Source organism: Trichosurus vulpecula, chromosome 6 (assembly GCF_011100635.1).
Source record: "Trichosurus vulpecula isolate mTriVul1 chromosome 6, mTriVul1.pri, whole genome shotgun sequence".
Taxonomy (NCBI): Eukaryota; Metazoa; Chordata; class Mammalia; order Diprotodontia; family Phalangeridae; genus Trichosurus; species Trichosurus vulpecula.
Window position 1 is genome coordinate 30,654,142 of NC_050578.1, and position 19,411 is coordinate 30,673,552.

The 19,411-nt window shown below is 39.2% G+C and overlaps 1 protein-coding gene across 1 annotated transcript; it reads right to left on the reverse strand.

Moving 5' to 3' along the window:
- Positions 1-2,415: 2,415 nt before the first annotated feature.
- CCDC110 (coiled-coil domain containing 110) lies at positions 2,416-18,885 on the reverse strand. The gene is made up of 7 exons (XM_036762454.1): positions 18,805-18,885; positions 18,262-18,311; positions 12,960-13,015; positions 10,191-10,256; positions 9,218-9,322; positions 9,049-9,108; positions 2,416-5,206 (listed from the first exon to the last, which is right to left on the reverse strand). The coding sequence occupies exons 1-7, from the start codon at positions 18,858-18,860 to the stop codon at positions 3,131-3,133; spliced, it is 2,469 nt and encodes an 822-aa protein (XP_036618349.1). The 5' UTR covers positions 18,861-18,885; the 3' UTR covers positions 2,416-3,130.
- Between the last annotated feature and the right edge of the window lie 526 nt (positions 18,886-19,411).

Genomic DNA, 19,411 nt, shown 5'->3' on the forward strand with positions numbered 1-19,411 from the left:
AAGCCCACATAAATCATTGGCATTTCTATGTATTACTAACAAAGCCAAACAGCAAGAGATAAATTTACTGTAAATATTATAAAATATTTGGGAGTCTACCTGCCAAGATAAACCCAGGAATTGTATGAATATAATTACAAAATTTCACGCAAATAGAGTCAGATCTAAACAATTAAAAAAATGTTAACTGCTCATGAGTATGCTGAGCCAATTTAATAAAAATGGCAAGTCTGCCTAATTTACTTCTTCAGTGCCATACCAATCAAACTACCAAAAAATTTTATAGAGCTAGAAAAAATAATAAAATTCATCTGGAAGAACAAAATGTCAAGAATATTAAGAGAATTAATGGAAAAACAATGCAAAGGAAGGTGGCCTAACAGTCCCAGATCTCAAACTATAATATAAATATCAAAATGAACTGGTACTGGCTAAGAAATAGAATGGTAGATCAGTGGAATAGAGTAGGTACACAAAACACAGTAGTAAATGACTATAGTAACCTGGTATTTGGTAAACCCAAAGACCCCAGCCTCTGGGATAAAAACTCACTCTCTGACGAAAACTTCCAGGGAAATTGGAAAACAGCATGGCAGAAGCTAGGTCTAGACCAACATCTTATATCGCATACCAAGATAAGGTCAAAATGAGTATACAGGTTTACAGATAAAGGGCAATACCATATGTCAGGGCTGTCCAAAGTGCGGTCTGCAGGCCATATGTGACCTGCAGTGCGATTTTATGTGGCCCGCCTGTGTTTACTACGGAAGTGGAAATTGACAAATGCTTTAACTAAAGCATTCGTGTCGATTTCTGTGCTTGTGGTGGACACAGGCAGCCTGCGTGGGGGCGCACAGCCCGTGTTTTGGACAGCCCTGCCATAAGTAAATTAGGAAAGCAAGGAATAGGTAAACTGTCAGCTCTATGGAGAAGGAAAGAATACATGACCAAACGAGATAGAGAGCATCATGAAATATGAAATACAGGGTGTCCCTAAAGTCTGGACACATAGGAAAACTGACGGCAATGTGGAGTTATTGCAGCGAGTTCACATGAATCTTGCAAAGCACATCAACCTTTGCATCACAAATGATGGAAATCATATCGAAGATATTATTTGTTAATATTCCAATTAAATACAATGTTGTTGAAAATTTCATTCATTTCACTTCTTGAAAATATGCATTTTGCCTATGTGTCCAGACTTTAGGAACATCCTGTAGATAATTTTGATTATATTCAATTAAAAAGCTTTTGCACAAACAAGACCAATGAACCAGAATTAGAAGTAAAGTTGAAAGCTGGGAAACAATCTTTACTGCAAGTGTCTCTGATAAAACCCTCATTTCTCAAATATATAGAGAACTGAGTAAAATTTATAAGAATACAAGCCATTCCCCAATTGATAAATGGTCAAAGGATATGAACACATGGTTTCCAGATAAAGAAATCAAAGCTATCTATAATTATATGAAGAAATGCTCTAAATAGTTTTTGATTAGAGAAATACAAATTAAAACAACTCTGAGGTACCACCTCATACCTATCAGATTAGCTAATGTGACAGGAAAGGAAAATGATAGAAGTTGGAGAGGATGTGGGCAAACCAGGACACCAATGCATTGCTGGTGGAGTTGTGAACTGATTCAACCATTCTAGAGAGTAATTTGTACCTGTGCCCAAAGGGCAACCAAACTGTGCCTTTCATCCATATCCTTTCATTAATATATCCTTTCATCCAGCAATACCATTACTAGGTCTGTATCCCAAAGAGATCATAAAAAAGGGAAAAGGACCTACAGGTACAAAAATATGTGTAGCAGCTCTTTTTGAAGTAGCAAAAAAGAAACTGAGGGGATGCCCATCAGTTGGGGAATGGCTAAACAAACTGTGGTATATGGATGTAATGGAATACTGTTGTGCTGTAAGGAATGATAAGCAAGCAGATTTCAGAAAAACCTAGAAAGACTTACATGAACTGATGCAAAATGATGCAGAAGAGCATTGTACACAGTAACAGCAACATTGTGTGATGATCAACTATGAATGCCTTACAGCAATACAATAATCCAAGATAATTCCAAAGGACTCGAGATGGAAAACACTATCCTCATCCAGAGAAAAAACTGATAGACTCTGAGTACAAATTGAAGCATACTATTTTTACTTTATTTTTTTTCTTTTAGTCCATTTCTTCTTTCACAACATGATTAATATGGAAATATTTTACATGATTGCACATGTATAACCTATATCAAATTGCTCACTATTTTGGGAAGAGGGGACGGGAAGGAGGGAGGGAGAAAAATTTAGAACTCAAAATTTTGTAAAAATGAATGTTAAAGATTGCCTGTACATATAAATGGAAAAATAAAATACTATAAACAGAAAAACCCCAAAAAACTCCCAAATTTAATTTGATCAAATTTATTGGGGGAACAAAGCACATAGACAAAGGTTTTGTTTTTATTGGTCACAAATATTTATTAACATATCTTGGGAGGATGAGAGTGATGAAGTTTAGGTGATATGCCTGAGAGGAAAAAAAAAGAGTTTTCTTTTAAAGTGGGAGTTCTTTAGAGATTACATTTTAGGACAATTTAAAGAAAAAGAACCTGAATGCAACATGCCAAAGATCCTTTGCATGTATATGATGTAAGTAAAGTAACATGGATTTGATCAGAATGGTAAAATTCTTAAGTTAATGTACTATATCCTAAGTTAATTCTTAAAATATATTGCCCTCATCTAGAAATTGTCCTCTTATCATGTTGTGTTAGTGGAAGAGCACAATGCAGCATGATCAGAGTCTGAGTTCTACCAAATATGAGACATGTGATCTTGGGCAGGTCATTGAACCACTCTCAGCCTCAGTTATCTGCAAAACAAGAAGAAGTCCTGCCTTGATTGCATGATGGGATTGTTGTTAGGATCCTATTGGATGATGTTTATCCAATGTTTAGTTTATAAAGCAGTTTGTAATCCAGTATGTTACTGTTATTGCTCTAAATTAATGCTCAATTTCGTAAATCAAACTTAAATGTAACTATATTAACCTAATACAATATACATACCTTATAGATCATGCTCTAAAATATTATTCCTGAAATTAAATTTTCCATAAGTATCATTAGTCATCAAAATGACAATGTTCATTTCTTGCTATGTAAGTCAGTTGAGTCAGCTCACGATGTTTATTTGAAAATACTTTACCTGAGGTAAAGTAATCTCGTTGACGCTGTACCTCAAATTGCAAACTATCCCTTTCATTTTTTACTGTTCTTAAATAGTTTTCTAAAAGCACCTTGTCTTCAGTTAGCCTACTGATGCTCTTTGCAAATTTTAGATTTTCTTGAGTATGCTTCTCTAGTTCTTCTTTTAGTACTTGATTATCTGCCTGAAGACCTTTGACCATTTTGGATAGTTTGTCACATTCCTTGCCCATTTCAGACATGCCATTCTTAAAAAAGCTGACTTTGGATTTTGCATTTTGAAGTTCTGCTTGAAACTTCTCTTTTGCATCACATTGGTAGGACTGGATTTTTTCAACCTCTTTCTCTATTATCTGTCTGGCAGCTGCAGATTCCTGTAATGTGGCTTCAAGATTAAGCTTTTCATTTTTAGCACTCTGTATCATTTGAAGAAGAGACTCTTGATCAGATTTTGTTAATCTCTCTTTTTCTTTTAGTTGCAGTATCTCCAAATGACTTCCTTTTAGTTCATTTTCAAGTGAGCTATTTTCTTTTTGAAGTTGGCATGCTTTTCTTTCCAGCATCTGTTTTTCATTTTGTAACATTGAATTACTTGTTTTCAGAGATTCTAGTTCCACTCTCAATCGATTTACTTCATGACTGACAAGAACTCTATCATTTTGAGTTTTCTCTTCTCTAATTTTTAACTGATTTATTAAGTCAATCATGCGTTGTATCTCCAAACAGAGTTGGCCATTATTTTCTTCTAGAATTTTATTTGCATTTTGGAGTTCAGTATACTTCTGTATTATTCTTTTCAATTCAATAATACATTCTTTATTATCTTCTTCTGTTTTATTTAACTTAGCTTGGATGGTTTTCTTGTCTTCAACCAAATCTTTAAGTTGATTTTGATATGTTGAATTTTTCTGCATCAGAGACTGTATGGTATAAACCATGGGTTTTATTTTTGTCTTTAGGTCAAGATTTTCATTTTCTAATTCTAGTACTTTCTTCTGTACTTCCACAGATTCTTTTAGATAATTCTGTAAATACTGAATTTTCGCAACATACTGATCCGTTACAGGGTTGATTTTTGATGACTTCTCATTTTCAAGCTTTAGTGATCCCTGGTATAACTCAAATAGTTGTTTTTCTTTATCTTTCATTTCACGTTCGGTTTGGTCGATTAAAGATGATGTATCTTTTGGATTGCTGGAATCCAATTGTAAATATTCAATAATGTCGGTGTTGGGAATTTCCCTATTATTTTCCTCACTCTTTACTTCACTTTGTGTAGTGACGTGGTTCAGATCTGCTGTAGCGTCATTCTCAGATAAGCTCTGACAGTTCTGACAATAATTAGTACAAAATTTTGATATTGTTTCCCCTAGTGGAATCAATTTGTTTACTAATGCCTCTAATTCTGAAATTCTGCTTGATTTTATCTCCTCATTTAATTCGCCATCTATATTTTCTTTCTTAGTAGATTCATTTTTTTCCAATTTTGAAGAAAATGGGATATTTGAACCATTACCTTGAGCATCTGTAGCAATCTTTAGCATGTGAAGTTCATTTGCAAGAGCTAGTTCCCTTTCATGTGATCTTTGAAGCTCACCTTTCATTTTTTTGATAGAATGGCAAACATCTTCCAAGTTTCCACCAAATTCTTCTTTGAGAAAAAGCATGGTACTTTTAGATTCAACTGGAAAAGCTGTGTTGGCAGAAGACAGACTTTGATTTATGTAAGGTAGAAAACTACAAAAGTCACTGCATGTCTTGAGCAAGTTTGAGTTTTCCAAAGTGCTCATATTTGGGCTCGAAGTTGATCTATTTGTTTGATTTTTCACAGGTGATATGTTCTTGGAAGTCACATGGGATGGAGTAGTTACATCTTGGGAGACACTACTGACAGTGACATAACTGGATTTTTCCCCCACAGAATGAATAGTGCTGGACTCCTCAAAAAGATTAATTTTCTCCTTAGAAAAGCTTTCTTCTGTATTCTCTGTAGACTGATAGAAAGAGCATGCTATGAAGGGCTATCACTTGTTGCATGATTGATGATACAAGACAGTACTTTGTGGGGAATTTGTGTGGAAAACAAATATAGTCTATTTTATCCAATTCCTCAATTTTATTCTTATAGCATAAAAGCCTAATCGAAAACTGACCTAACTAATCTAGAAAAGGCGAGGAACAATATTATAGAAGCTTAATTTTTGTGGACGTCTTAATAGCTTACTGATATGACAGAGACAAACAAGAAACCATTATTTCCTTTATGCTGTGCACTGATTCAAATAGCTTCCCACTTCGTATCAGCCCAACTACCTCCCTTTCTTTATTCAAAACACTTTGCAAATTCTCCATCCACTAGAAAATGTTCTCCATCTAACAAGGGGGATCGAAAACAGGGAAAGGTCAAGCATTTCCTTAAGCAATGGAAACTCTCCTTGCCCTGGCTTTTTGGAAGATCCTAAAGCACGGAAGAATAAATTGACTGTTGCCTGCTTAATCTTATTGCCTCACACTAAAGCTAAAAGGAATGGATTGTTATTATTGTGCTTGCTTTTGGAATGTGAGTGCAGAGAAGAGCAATGGGAATAATTACTTGCCTAGGAAAAAGGAATGTTTGGTGTTTACTGTGTGAATCGGTATTTGCTACTAGATGATGATGACAATCACAAGAAACAGCACATGGCAAGAGGAGCGCTGCTTTGAAGCTGGGTTCCCTTTGTACACTGGATTAGCTGTGTAGCTCTGAGAACGTCACGTCATTTTTCTGAGCTTCAGTTTCTTTCTCTTAAAAATGGGGATAAGAATTAGTACCCATGTCCCAGGGCTGCTGCAAACCTTAATGCACTATATAAATGTTAGTGATAGAGAACAGAAGGAGGAAGGAGAAAATTATTTAGGATTGATATAGAAAAGGGCAGTTTCAATGATGCTTTAATTTTTTTCTTCACCTACAAAAAATTTCCTTAAAGGAGAATGATGACTACCTGATTTCTATTTTACCTGAGACTAAAACAAGAGGAAACGAATTTAAATTGAAGTGTAATAAAGAGTTGAGTTTAAGGAAAGATTTCTGGTCAGTAACAAGTCCTAATACATTAGGGATCTGAAAAAGGATATGGAATTTTTCAGAATTGCAAAGCTTTGCATCTCCAACTGTTTGATGTCCTGCTGGTACCTTAGACTCGGTTTGTCCAACATCCTCTTCCCTAAACCTCCCAGCTTCCCCATTTATGTTGGCAGCTTCATCCAGGCTCGAAACCTCCTGATGACTTTTATTCTCCATCACTGAGCCCTCTTTTTAATCAGATATCAAATCATTCAATTTTTCTATATTTCTTTTATGCACCCACCCACCACTAATAGTGCCACCACTCCTGGCTAGGCCTTTATCACCTCTTATCTAGACTCCTCTAATAGCTTGCTAAGTGGTCTCCCTGCCTCCAGGCTCTTCTCTCTTTAATCTGACAAAATATCCCTCCTAAGGGTGATCATGTTACTTCTTTTCTCAAAAATGTTCAGTAGTTCCCTATTGCCCATAGAATAGAATACAAATTCTCAGCTCCAGCTCCTCCACAGTTCAATCCCAACCTACTTTTCCAACTCTATTTCACCACACTTTCCTCCATATCCCTTAATATTCCAGCCAAACTGGAACTAGCTAGCTGTAACCCCAAACCAACGTACTATCCGTATAACCTCAATGTGTTCATGAAGGCCAGCTATCCCTGAAATTCAATGCCTACTCATCTCTTCTTTTCAGGAGCCTAGTACTTCTTCCTCCATGAAGCTCTGCCTGACTGTATAGGTGAAAACATTCTCACTCTTCCTCACAGTGCCCCCCAAATATTGTCTCAGTCTTTCCTTTATTACCTTCATTTGCATACCTGTCATTTTCCCCAAGCAAAATGCAACTTTCTTGAAGGCAAGTAATCTATCACTTTATTTTTGTACTGTCAGTGCTTTGAACATATTAGTAGGCACTGAATAAATGGTGAATTTTTGATTTGCATTATTTAGGAAAGCAATCATCAATATTTTTCTTCTATTGCCCATTCCTCAACAATGTTCTATAATAACACAACTAAAATGTTTGGGTTCAGGAATAAAATAATCAGAAAACCAAATCTTTCATTTGAAAAAGAGACTGCTAGCAAAATTTAGGGTCTACATTGTATTTACATTTATAACGAGACAAAATAAAATGGGTAAAGGCAATATCCTATTTTGCCATAGATCTGTCTGCTTTGTTTTTCCATTTTTCCAATACAGATGAGATCCAAATAAATCTCAATAATTTGAGTGACTGATCTTTAGTAGTAGGTGATTCCTGCAACTTTGTGTTTAACTGAAGAAGACCTTCTATGTAAATGAAATGTTTTGTGGAGTCTTAAAGACTGAAAATTATTATTATTGACTTAATAGCAGTTGAGAATAAGTTGAAAGCTACCTCTGGAGTAATTTCCAAATTTTTCACTTGGGGTTTCTTAAACCTTGCATGGATTATTCAGGTGATCACTATGTTCATAACACACACACATACATGCACACAAACCCAACAAACCAAAACCCTCAATTTTTTATATCTAGTTATAAAAAAGCAGCTGGTCAAATCTGTGAGTGAGATTAATGAAAATTATTAAATAAAACTGCCATCAATTTTGATTGTGTTTACATACACAAAGACTCCAAGGACTACTCTTAATATTGCTTCTTGCCAGACAGATCAGAACATTCTAGTTATGCTGTAAAGCAATCATTGCTCAGATTATGCCACCATTTAGATATACCACGTAAACTGAATTAACTGAAAATAACTGTTACAATCTGTCCTTGGAAATATTTTACTTCTGCATCTGTAAAGACAGTCTTTGCTACCATTTGGCATCATACTCAACATTAAAGGCAATAAAGGAAATGAACATTAGGAAAGTGTTTCCAGGAAGTAGAGGCCAGCTAACTTTGAATAGCTGAGAGTTTACCCCTCCCACCACCAACCCTTCAGTTTGGGAAATATGACTTTGGCCTTCATAGGTCATGGTCTTTTTTTGTGTCTAGTTATAAAAGCATCTGGTCAAATCTGTGACCGAGATTAATGAAAATTGTAAAATGAAACTGCCAGCTGCTGACCTTGAGAGATACTACAGTCATAGAAGGGAAGTTAAGTGGCACAGTCGATAGAATACAGGGCCTGGAGTCAGGAAGATGAGTTCAAATCCTCTAGCTGTGTGACCCTGGACAAGTCACTTAACCTTGTTTGCTTCAGTTCCTCCTCTGTAAAATGAGCTGGAGAAGGAAACAGCAAATCACTCCAGTATCTTTGCCAAGAAAACTCCAAACGGGGTCATGGAGAGCTAGACACCACTGAAATGACTCAACAACAACACAGTCATATAGAAGATTATTCCCACATCAGGGCAGGTGAGTTTGGAACCGCCCTGGGTATCTACTCACGATCTAAATTCTCATTAGACTCAGTCACATATTTGGTAAGCTGTTTCTCGACCTATATGCCAAGATATAACAAAGACCATGGCTTCAAGAATATGCTAAGGTCATATTTCCTAATTGGAAGGGGGTTAGGACCTCCACAAAGGATAGAGAAGATGAGTAAATAAATCTTCAGATTGGGAAAACTCTCAAATAAATACCCTCAGTAAACTCCTTGAGGGCAAGGACTGTTTTGTCTTTATATCCCTAGCATGCAGCACAATGCCTTGCACATAACAGGACTATTAGACACTTGATTATAGGATTCATTCTTGGGTTCCTAGCTACTCATATAAAAACCAAGTCTGATCCTCTGGGCTGGCAAAGTTGTATCTAAGAACGGACTCACCTGCTTTAAGGTCTTTTGGCCTTGACTGTCCTTATGTAGTATTCTGACAGTTTGTTCTTCCTATTGAGAAGGGGAGAATCAAGGTGAACGTGACCAGTGGAACAATGTTGGCAGACAATTTTCAGAAATTCCAATAAGTGTACAGAAATTATTTGAAGTAAAAGCCTACCGTAACTTTCTCAACAGGTTTCTTGGTGGCCTTTTCTGTGCCAAACTGGGGACTCTCTACATCAACAATACTTTTATTCAATATTTCACTAATTTCAGATTGTACCTTAAAAAGGTAAATAGGAAATTTTTGAGTTTTAATTCAGATTCAGACAATTATAGCTATGTAAGAATACTGTTTATAATTACAGTTTTGAACAGCATCTTTAAAATTGTAGTTCATAAACAATTATTCCCTTCATATGAAAGAACATATATAAATTACAAAGCAATTTCCAAGTTACTTACTTTTCTCTTAAGTGATTTGTTCACAAAATGAGTAAGACTTAATTTGTACAATGTTAAATTTTTATCAAGTCAAATATTTTTGGATGTTCAGTTTTTTAGAAAATGTTTTTATAGCTTTAGAATAAATATGTTAAAGGCACAATTTAGCACTGGATTAAACTAAGCATTCTTCTATCCCCTATCATTGATGTCCTCTTTAATGAGATCTTAGGACCAAGGTAGCATCATGAACATGTTTTTATAAAAATGCCAGAATATCTGTGGTCTCAATAGAAAAGTGACATAAGAGCTAATTTCATTGTAATCCAGAAAATTTAAGAGAAGAATTGTGGTGTAGGCTCCAGATGCCACAATTTATTTTGGACATTTATTTCTAACTTGATGATTATCCCATTTAGAAGCTAGAAGGGTCTCATGTGCTCAGACAATGAGAGGGACATATTTAGAGCTGCAAAGGGTCTTAGAGGTTGCCTAGTCTAAACCTCCCACACCCATTGTATACATAAGAAAACTGAGGTTCAGAGTAGTTAGATGACTTGCCCAAGGTCATACAAGTTATAAGAGGGAGAGTTGGATTCTATATCCAGGTCCAGCTCTCTTCCCACTATAGCACACTGACGATGTTTTATATCTGAACAAAATAATACAAGACTTAGAAAATTAGGGAAAAAAATAGAAAAAATTACCATGCTAACATTTTGTAAAGTTTGCATGCGGAGAGCCTGAAATGATTCCAGTTGATGTTGCAGGGCCTGTAATTAATTAAAATTAGGATTAAAATTAAATTTCTTCTAGATATAAACCACAGAGTTGAAGCTAGAGGAGAGATTTGAGGTGATCCAGTTCAACTCTGCCACTTAACACGGAACCTGAATCTCACTGAGGGTAAGTGCATAGTTCAAGGTCACCTGGGAGTGAAGAGCAGAGCTGGAATTTAAATCCAGGTTCTTCTGACTCCAAGCCTAGTATACTTTCCAGGGCTAGGAGTGATTTGTTTATTTATACTGATCATCTATTTGTATAGTATTTATACAAATCATTTATATTGATATATGAGCCAGGGCTAAAAGTTGTCTATTGGTGGGTCAGGGACAACACTCAGGCCACTGGGACTCTATAACCATGATTAACTGATCATTAAGCACATTTTAGGGGCTTACTGTATGTCAGGCCCTGTGGTTAGTACCAGAAATACAAAGACACAAACAAAACATCTCTACCCTTAAAGAACCTAAATCATACAAAAAAATAATGCAAATCAAATATAAAGTAACCTTGGAGGGAGTCACCAGGAAAAGCCTCCCACTCTAAGTGGTACTTAAGCAACCAAGTGGTACAAAGACAACCAAGGACTCCAAGAAGCAGGAGTAATGAGCAGAACATTCTAGAATGGAGGACGGCCAACGAAAAAGTTTGGAGACAGATAGGTGATGGAGTGTTGTAGGGCAGCAATTAAAGATCTGCCAGTGTGGCTGGAACATAGACAGCATGGAAGGGAGTAATGGGAAATATTGCAAAGGTTAGATGGGGGAAAGGTTGTAAGGAGCTTCAAATGCCAGAGTAGTTTATATTTGGTCCTAGGAGGAGTGGGGAGCAGCTGGAATATATTCACCCTGGCAATTTTGTGGAGGCTGGATGAGGGGGATGGGGACAACAGACCGAAGACTTGAGGGCTGAGACACCCCACAGGAGACTAACAGTGAGGACCTAAATGAAGGTGGTGGCTGCATGAACAGATGGAAACAGGTGTATTAGAGATTGTGGAGATATAAATGACAAGATTTGGCAACTGATGAACTATGTGAGGTGAATGAGAATACAGACTCAAAGATGACATCAAGGTTGCATAACTAAGTGACTAGAAGAATTATGGTACACTTCCCAGTGACAGATGAGTTTGGAAATGAGGGTTTGTGAGGAAAGATCATGATTGATGTGGGACATTCAGTTTCAGGTAGTTTGTGAAGTGGGACTGGAGCTCAGGATATATAGTGATGTATATATAAATCTGAGAACCTTCCGCTCAGATAATAAATGAATCCTTAGTCACTGAAGAGATCACCAAGTGTGAAAGAGTATAGAGAGAAAAGAGAAGCTAAGGGCCCAGGACAGAGCCTTGGAGAACACCTACAATAAGCAGGTGTGACATGGACAATATCCAGTAAAGAAGAATAAGAAGGTATAGACAGACATGTAGGGGGAAAAAAGAAACCATAGAGAGAGCTGCGTCATGAAAACCTAGGGAGGGAAGAGTACACAAGTGGAGAAAGTGGACAATAGTATTTAATGTTGCAGAGGTCAAGGAAAACAGGTAAAAGGCATTCAAGAGATCATTGGAGAAAGCTGTTTCAGCTCAGTAATGATTCCAGAAGCCAGACTGCAGAGCATTAAGAAAGTAAGACGTAGAGGCACTGAATGTTAACTGAGGAGTTTAGATGAAGATGAAAATGCGATATAGGGTATTATCTAATGGGGATGGTAGGATCTAAAATGGTTTTCTTAAGGGTGGGGCAGACTCAAGTGTTTGTAGTCCGCAGAGAATGAACCAGATTGAAGATTAGAAAGAAAAAAAAGAAGAATGATAGAGGAGGCTATCTACTGGAAAGGGTGGGAGTGGATGGGATCAAGGGTATACATGATGAGAGTCTGGCCTTGAGAAGGAAAAGGGCTATCAAAGTAAAGAGAGAAATAGCGGTGGATCCAGTCAAGGGGTTGTGAGGTAAGAAGGACAGAAAAAGAGAAAGTTCTCAAAGAATAACATTTTTCTCTAAAGTATGAGACAAGGTTCTCAACCATGAGATTAAAAAAAAAAACAGGAGTTCTGTGTGAGTTTGGTAGAATGTCTGAAAAAGACTGGTAAATAGGATATGGATCAATTAGCAAAGAACAAAAGGACTGGTTTGCGACAAAGAAGGCACAGTCTTGAGATCAGATAACAAATTTATGGTGGACCTATGGTGGCTGCACGAGTTCTTCAAGCACCATTCAGCAGCCCATGAAAAGGAGCAGAGAAGGCAGATAGTGGAGGTGTTACAGGGTTGGGGATTACTGAGTTGTGATTGGCAATATGATAGTGGAGCAAATGATCTGAGAATAGAATATAGCATAGGATTGAACTGGTTCACTAAACAGGATTAGGAAAGGTGGAGAATACAGCCAGAATAGGGGCCATAGCCTGTAAAAAACTGGGAGATGCAGAGATTAGAGGTCATGTTAGGACAAGGAATAAATTTAGGAGTAAAGAATGGGGAGAGATGAATGAGGACAGATGATTAAGTTTGGTATTCACGATCCTAGAAGTGGAACATTTATGAGTGATGGCAAGATTAAGACTTCCATGTGTCTGAAGCAAAAAATAATAAAATGATACATATAAATAGAGCTATCTATAAAATATCTGATGCAAATCTTGAAAAAAGATTGAGTTTTGAAATAATAGTGTGAAATTGACTCACTTTTAATGCTGACTGTGGCTGGTTTTGATTTTCTGTTTCTGCTATAGAGGCATGTTCTACAAAGCAAAAATGACAAACTCTGTAATCTCGCTCTTATACTGTATTTCACTGCATGTGTGACAGGGAATAATCTAATGAATGACCTAGGGATCATGATAAACTTGAAGAGAGAATAAAGAGCCCTGTGGTAGGTACATAATACACTTGTTACATGACAGCTTTAAAAGAGCATAACAGGGGCAGCTAGGTGGCACAGTGAGTAGCACACCGGCCCTGGAGTCAGGAGGACCTGAGTTCAAATCCGACCTCAGACACTTGATACATGTACTTACATGTGTTACCTTGGGCAAGTCACTTTAACCCCATTTGCCCTGCCCAAAAAAAAAAAGAGCATAACAGAAAAACTACTTGAGTTTTTAGTAGTATTTTCTATTTTGACAATAAATATGTATAATCGATTGGAGACATCACAAAAACACAACTAGAATAGTTGGGAACTTAACTCAAATTTTTTTAAAAAATTCTTTTGGTATATTTAAAATATTCTAAAGTTTCAGTCACTTCATTGATTTCAAGAGCTGTCTCACAAGTTGCAGAAAGGTTAGCCACCTACTTCTGCCTAGAGAAAACATGTCTGTATTCAGAAATACATAATAACAATTGTAGACCCCTGAAGCTAAAGCAGCTCTTGGAGATCATACAGTATCTCAAAGAGTCCTAGGACATATTTAAGCAATATTCATTCTTTATTGTCAATCACGTGTACAACCCCAAACTAGGCACTGTAGGGAAGTAGTGGACACAGTCTCTATCCTTAAGGAGCTTACAATCTAGGTAGAAAAAAAGTGAACAAAAAGTCAACAAACATGTTAAGTGGACATGCTGGGCGCAGTGCTAAATGCTGGGGATGCAAACAAAGGCAACTTCCCCCACCCAAGTTTCTGCCCTCATGGAGTTCATAGTGAATCAGGGAGACAACATACACACAAACAAGATATAGATCTATAGATTTATATAGATATACAATATATACATATGTATATGCATATATACAAATATATGTGTATATATACATATATATAGTGATGAATTGGAGGTATTGAAAAGCACATCTAGAGAAAATATACAGTTGTAAAACAAAAATAAAATTTAATGTGTTGACAACAAAGCAGAAAACAACAGGGTGATTGGTGCAGGGAAGATTCTGAGAAAATGAAGAGGAAATATTTTAAGTGTTCAGAAAGTCAAAAAATCTGTGTTAGTGACAGGGAAATCCCCATAGCAGCTGCAGATCATAGCCTGTCAATGCCTGTGTATCCTGCACAGTTCGTGTTGAGTGTCTGTCCACCCTACAATGAGCCCAGTTTTGTTCCAGTCACATAGATTCTGAGGATAACTCTAACACTGCTTCTCCTATAGAATTCTTCCACTGTAACGTGCTGCAGACTGTTGATCCCTGCCAGGTACGTTTCAACGGCCTTTTAGGTGATTCTACCCTTTAATGTTTTTCAAAGATGGTGGTTTTCCATGATTCACAGCCATGTGTTTTATATTTAAGTTAAAAAGAAAATGACAAAGACCCACTCATACATGCTCCCAAGCACCTTAATGCTTGCCACTAACCAAGCTCTGGCATATTGGTTTCTCTCTTTCCCCCACGAAGAAACTATCACGGGACTCAGAAGATTATCGCTCCTCTCACAAGATGTCAGAGAGTGTCAGCAGGATCCCTACACTCTAAACTTCTATCTGGGAGACTAGCAGTAGCTCCCAGGGTCTTGCAATTTCTCCAGCCAGCTGTTACAGGCAGGAGATATCTGCCCTTTCCAAGCCCTAAAACACACTCTCAGATGCCCTTACTCTACCCTTCCATGACTAAGTATACTGTCTGCCTTTCACCAGGAGTCTAAACTGTACCAGAAAATATTGAGATGGAATTCTTGTAGCTAATAAAGTTTTTAAGTTAATGATTTATAATGACATAGGACAGCATGCAGAAAACCCTCTGTGATTTTAAGTTTCAAATGCCTGAGGTTTGTTCTACTGACTCACACTTTCTTTTTCAGAGATAATTTTTACTGAACCCTCATGGTATATTTATACCTGACAAACATGAAGTAGATGGTGGATGGTATATGCTTCCACCGTTGAGTCCATTTATTTTGTTTCTTCCTAAACTGGATAAGGGTAGAAAGATGGATTACATGGCCTACAAACAAGAGGAGTGAGTTGTCCAGCCTAGGACACTAAGAAATTCTTGGGGGTTAAAAACCAGCCTCTTCTGAAAGAAGATTCACCCTTGAAGGGCAATAAGCCTCACACACCTTGGCATAAGAGAATCTAATTAAATAACTCTGGGGGTCAGCATAGAATAAAAACATTGCTTGAATGGTAGAACAGGGTACTTTAGATCATCAAAGGGCAGGATAAAGGCACAGATCATTGCAGTATTGGAAACGTGCAAACTCCTACTTTTCCCAGGCCAATTCAGTTTCCCCAGTTTAGACTAGTCCAGTCCAGCCATGTCTCTCCATCTATTACCTGCATTTACTCTACTGAAGGAAAGGAAGGGAAGAGAGAAAAAGGAAGAGAAATGAGATACATGTATACACACTATCTCTCTCACTCGCCTTTATTATCAGTATTTGAGGGAAAATTTAAACAAATGCTGTCTTGAATGCTGAAAGCCTTCTGTGTTTTTATTTAATACTATCTTTCTTTAGGAGAAGGGGCAGAGAGAAGGGAGTAAGCATTCATATAGTGCCTACTATGTGCCAGGCACTTTTAAATGCTTTTACACATATGTCATCTTATTCTCACAGCAATCATATTGTTGAGTTTTACAGTTTTACCCTATTTTAAAGTTGTACAAACTCAGTCAAACAGGGATTAAGTAAGTTGCCCAGGGTCACATAGATAGTAAGTGTCTGAGACTGGATTCTGAAATCAGGTCTTCTTGAATCCACCAGATGCCTCATATTTCAATACTTAACATTATGTTAAAAGCACTAATTTAGATTAATTTAGGAAAGGCCAATTCAAATTAAGTCTGAAAAAAAATTTTACTTTGTAAAATCAATAAATTCCTAAAAAATAATGTGTAAATTGAAGTTAGATCAATTAAATCAATACTTTAAATACATTAGAAATTTTTTTAAAAAAAGAAATCACATTGTAAATAACTGTATAAATTCAAGTATAAATTAATTATTTTAAATTTTTCTTTAAGATTTGCTTATGGTAAGGAACACCTCTATTTCATAGAATCAGAGCTGGAAAGGGCATTGGAGAACATCTAATCCAGGGGTTCTTCATCTTTATCATGCACCCCTTTAGCATTCTAGTGAAGCCTGTGGGCCAATTCTTGGAATAAATTTTTTTACCAAAAAAAATACATAACAGAAACCAAAGGCTTGTGAAATATGTATTTTTTCCCATCCAAGTTCACAGACCCCTTGAAATCTTTCCACACCTATGGACCCCAGGTTGAGAATCTCTGATCTAGTCTATCCCCCTCATTTTACAGAGGAATAAATTAAGGTCCATAGAAGTTAAATGACTCGCCTAAGTGTATCACAAAGCAATAGGCAGCAGTCAGAATGTAAACTCAGATGCTCTGACCCTAAATCCAGCATGCTTTTCACAATACTTGGTTGCTTCTTCAGTCACTGCTTAATATCTCAAGTGTAATAAATAAATGTTAGGTAGTTGTGGAGACACTGAACAAATAAAAAAAAAACTTTGTAACTATGACATTAAAAACTCATGGCTTCTACCTTCAGGAATACTCTATATTTGCCTTTGTGGGAGTGTGACTTTACACACATGACTGAAAGTGGTGTTTATTATCTATGGTTTCCAATGCAAAAGCTGACTATAGTATCAACAGTGACTGACAAGGAAAACATCCACAGAAGTACTCAGATCTTTGTGCCTCTCATCGGGCACAAGAAGGTAGAACTATTTTTGAAAATAGTTCCTTCTGATCCCTGCTTTCTGTTCTTAACTACCAACTCAGCACTCCAGAAAGATGAATCTGAGCCCTTAGGGATATGCCCGTAAGAAGCCTATAGCCGATACCATGTATGATGTATGACCTCTTTGTAGGCCGGGGTGGGGACCTACAGCCTCGAGGCCACATGCGGCCTTCTAGGTCCTTGCGTTTGGACTTTTGACCGTGTCCAAGTTTTACAGAATAAATCCTCTTATGACAGGGATTTGTTCTGTGAAGTCTGGATTCAGTCAAGGGGCCACACTTGAGGACCGAGACAGCCACATGTAGCCTCGAGGCTGAAGGTTCCCCACCCTGTTGTAGGCTCTGACCAAGCCTTCCCAGTTTGGACTAGAGTATTGCAATGCAACCAACCTCTAGGATCCCTTCTTAGGCAACTCAAGGCACTGAACAGAGAGTAAGGTGTACTTCACTTAAGACTCTAGGAAAGCTGTGTTTGGGAAGATGTTCTCGAGGTCCTTTCAGTGATGCAAGGAGTAAGGTACACCACTTCATTCACTTTAACTCACTTGAACCTATTTTTATGAAAACTGGGGATACAAAGGGAAAAACAAAGACAAGACTGCTTATGCTGCTGATGCTTGCTGGGAGGGGGAGGTGGAGAAGAAAATTTGTACTTTATCTAAAGGCTTTAGAAAGTTGTATCTGGGAAGATGTCACAGAGATCCCCCAAGAATGCAGAGGGTGGGGTGGGCCATTAATTCATCTCAATTCAACTCACTTAAGCATACACTTATAAAGGTCTACCGGGTACTGGGGATTACCAAGGTAACAAGAAAAACCCACCAAACAACAAAACACCAAACCACAAAACCTCAAACTAAGTTTAATAGGTATTGGGGATACAAAAGCGGAAATGAGTACTTTGGTTGTCTGGGGGGGAAATCCACTAAGTCCTGCTATTGTAAGAGATAGTGGGGGTACCAAGGTAAAAACACCAGAAACCAAAAGACACCCGAGTCCTGGCCCTTGTTTCGGGTTCGCTGCTTTACATCAGGTGTTTGATGGCAAGCCTTCAAAGGAATGGTGGCTGGCTGATCAAAGGGCAGCTTAGTTCAAGCAGGCAAAGACAGGTAAGAAGGGGAGGAGGCACTCATATTACCTTCTACCGCTGCCCGTTCCTACCTGGCTTCGGGGCGGATGGACTGGGAATTCCCAGGAAATCCAGGTGGAAAGGATGCAGAGCATCCATCCTGGAACTGGGAGGCTCGCAGCGGCTCCTGCCACCTTGCAAAGACATTAGGGGAGGGGGCGCGGCCTCAAAAAAGTCCAGGGAGGGCTGATTTTTACCTTTTGTTTGTCCACTGCTCTCCTTTACCCCCTCAGAATGATTTAGGAGCCTAGACACAGAAAGGAGAAGAGACGCAACTTCCCTTTTCTGGAACAGAACCGCAGTCCGCTAAGCGGTTTACGGAAAACGAGACTTTTCACTGCGGGGAGGTGAGCGGGGGAGGGGCGGGGGAATCCCAGCAGCCAGCGCGCTAAGCCGCCACTGGAGGGCGCTGTGGGGCCGCCAGAAGGTGGTGACAGCGGCGGCAGCGGGCGCCCCAACCGGTAGGCGGCTCACTCTCTAAGGGGACCGGGGGAGCGACGCCGGGCTCGGAGGTGGTCCAGCAAGAGGCCAGGCCGCCTCCGGCCCTCCAGTGTGTCCCGGGGCTGGGCGGGGACAGCCAAGGATGATCCTCCTACCCAGCCCGCCCGCCCCCCCTTTCGGGCCTCCTCCCGCGGAAACCCCTGGGAGGCTGGGGGGGGGGAGGGATGGGGGATGCTCGTCCAGTCCTAACTGCCCCGCGACCCACCCCTCCCCGAGCCGCCCCCTCTTAGCCCTCTCACCCGGGGACATCTCTGTCTCCCCCAGCCCAACCCCCCAACCGCCTATCCCCGCGCATTCCTCCCGCTCTGTATCTTCCCCACAGCAGCACGTTGCCAAGGGAATGAGGCACCAGCTCGCGGGACATGGGGGGGGGGAGGGTGGGGGGGGTATGGGGGGCTAACAGCGTGCTGGGCCTCAGCTCTGGGCATGCGCCCCTTACGCCACGTGGTCTGGGACTAGGCCGCGAGAGAGCTGCGCACGAGAACGTGGAGGTTGGCTTCCAGTCTGCGCATGCCCCTTGTGCCCCCTTGGGCTGGCTTGGGGCAGGGCGGGGTATGAGGATTGGAGCGCAGCTTCCAGTCTGCGCATGCTCTCCCCACGGTCCCTTTGTGTTGGTCTCATGCTGCTGGGGATGGTTCAGGGTTTAGGTAGGGGAGGATCGGGGCTCAGCTTCAAGTTCACACGTTGTGGTGGGGCTGGTGTGGTAGTTGGAAGGCCTCTAGGCAGTGGGTTTGAATCCCAGGTGTGCAGTGCTCACCTTGCTGGGATCTTGGCCACTCTGGGCCACGTTGTCTCAGCCTTGGGGTGTATGGGGTGCTCAGGGAGGGCTGGCACTTGTGCTGGGAG

What these genes read in the sequence shown, in the direction of transcription:
- CCDC110 (XM_036762454.1), bottom strand. Translation starts at nt 18,860, where the DNA reads ATGCGCGGGGATAGGCGGTTGGGGGGTTGGGCTGGGGGAGACAGAGAT. An exon ending in GAGCAGTGGACAAACAAAAG is followed by an intron (nt 13,016 to 18,261) that starts GTAAAAATCAGC and finishes TTTGCTTTGTAG; the next exon opens with AACATGCCTCTATAGCAGAA. An exon ending in AACCTGTTGAGAAAGTTACG is followed by an intron (nt 9,109 to 9,217) that starts GTAGGCTTTTAC and finishes CCTTCTCAATAG; the next exon opens with GAAGAACAAACTGTCAGAAT.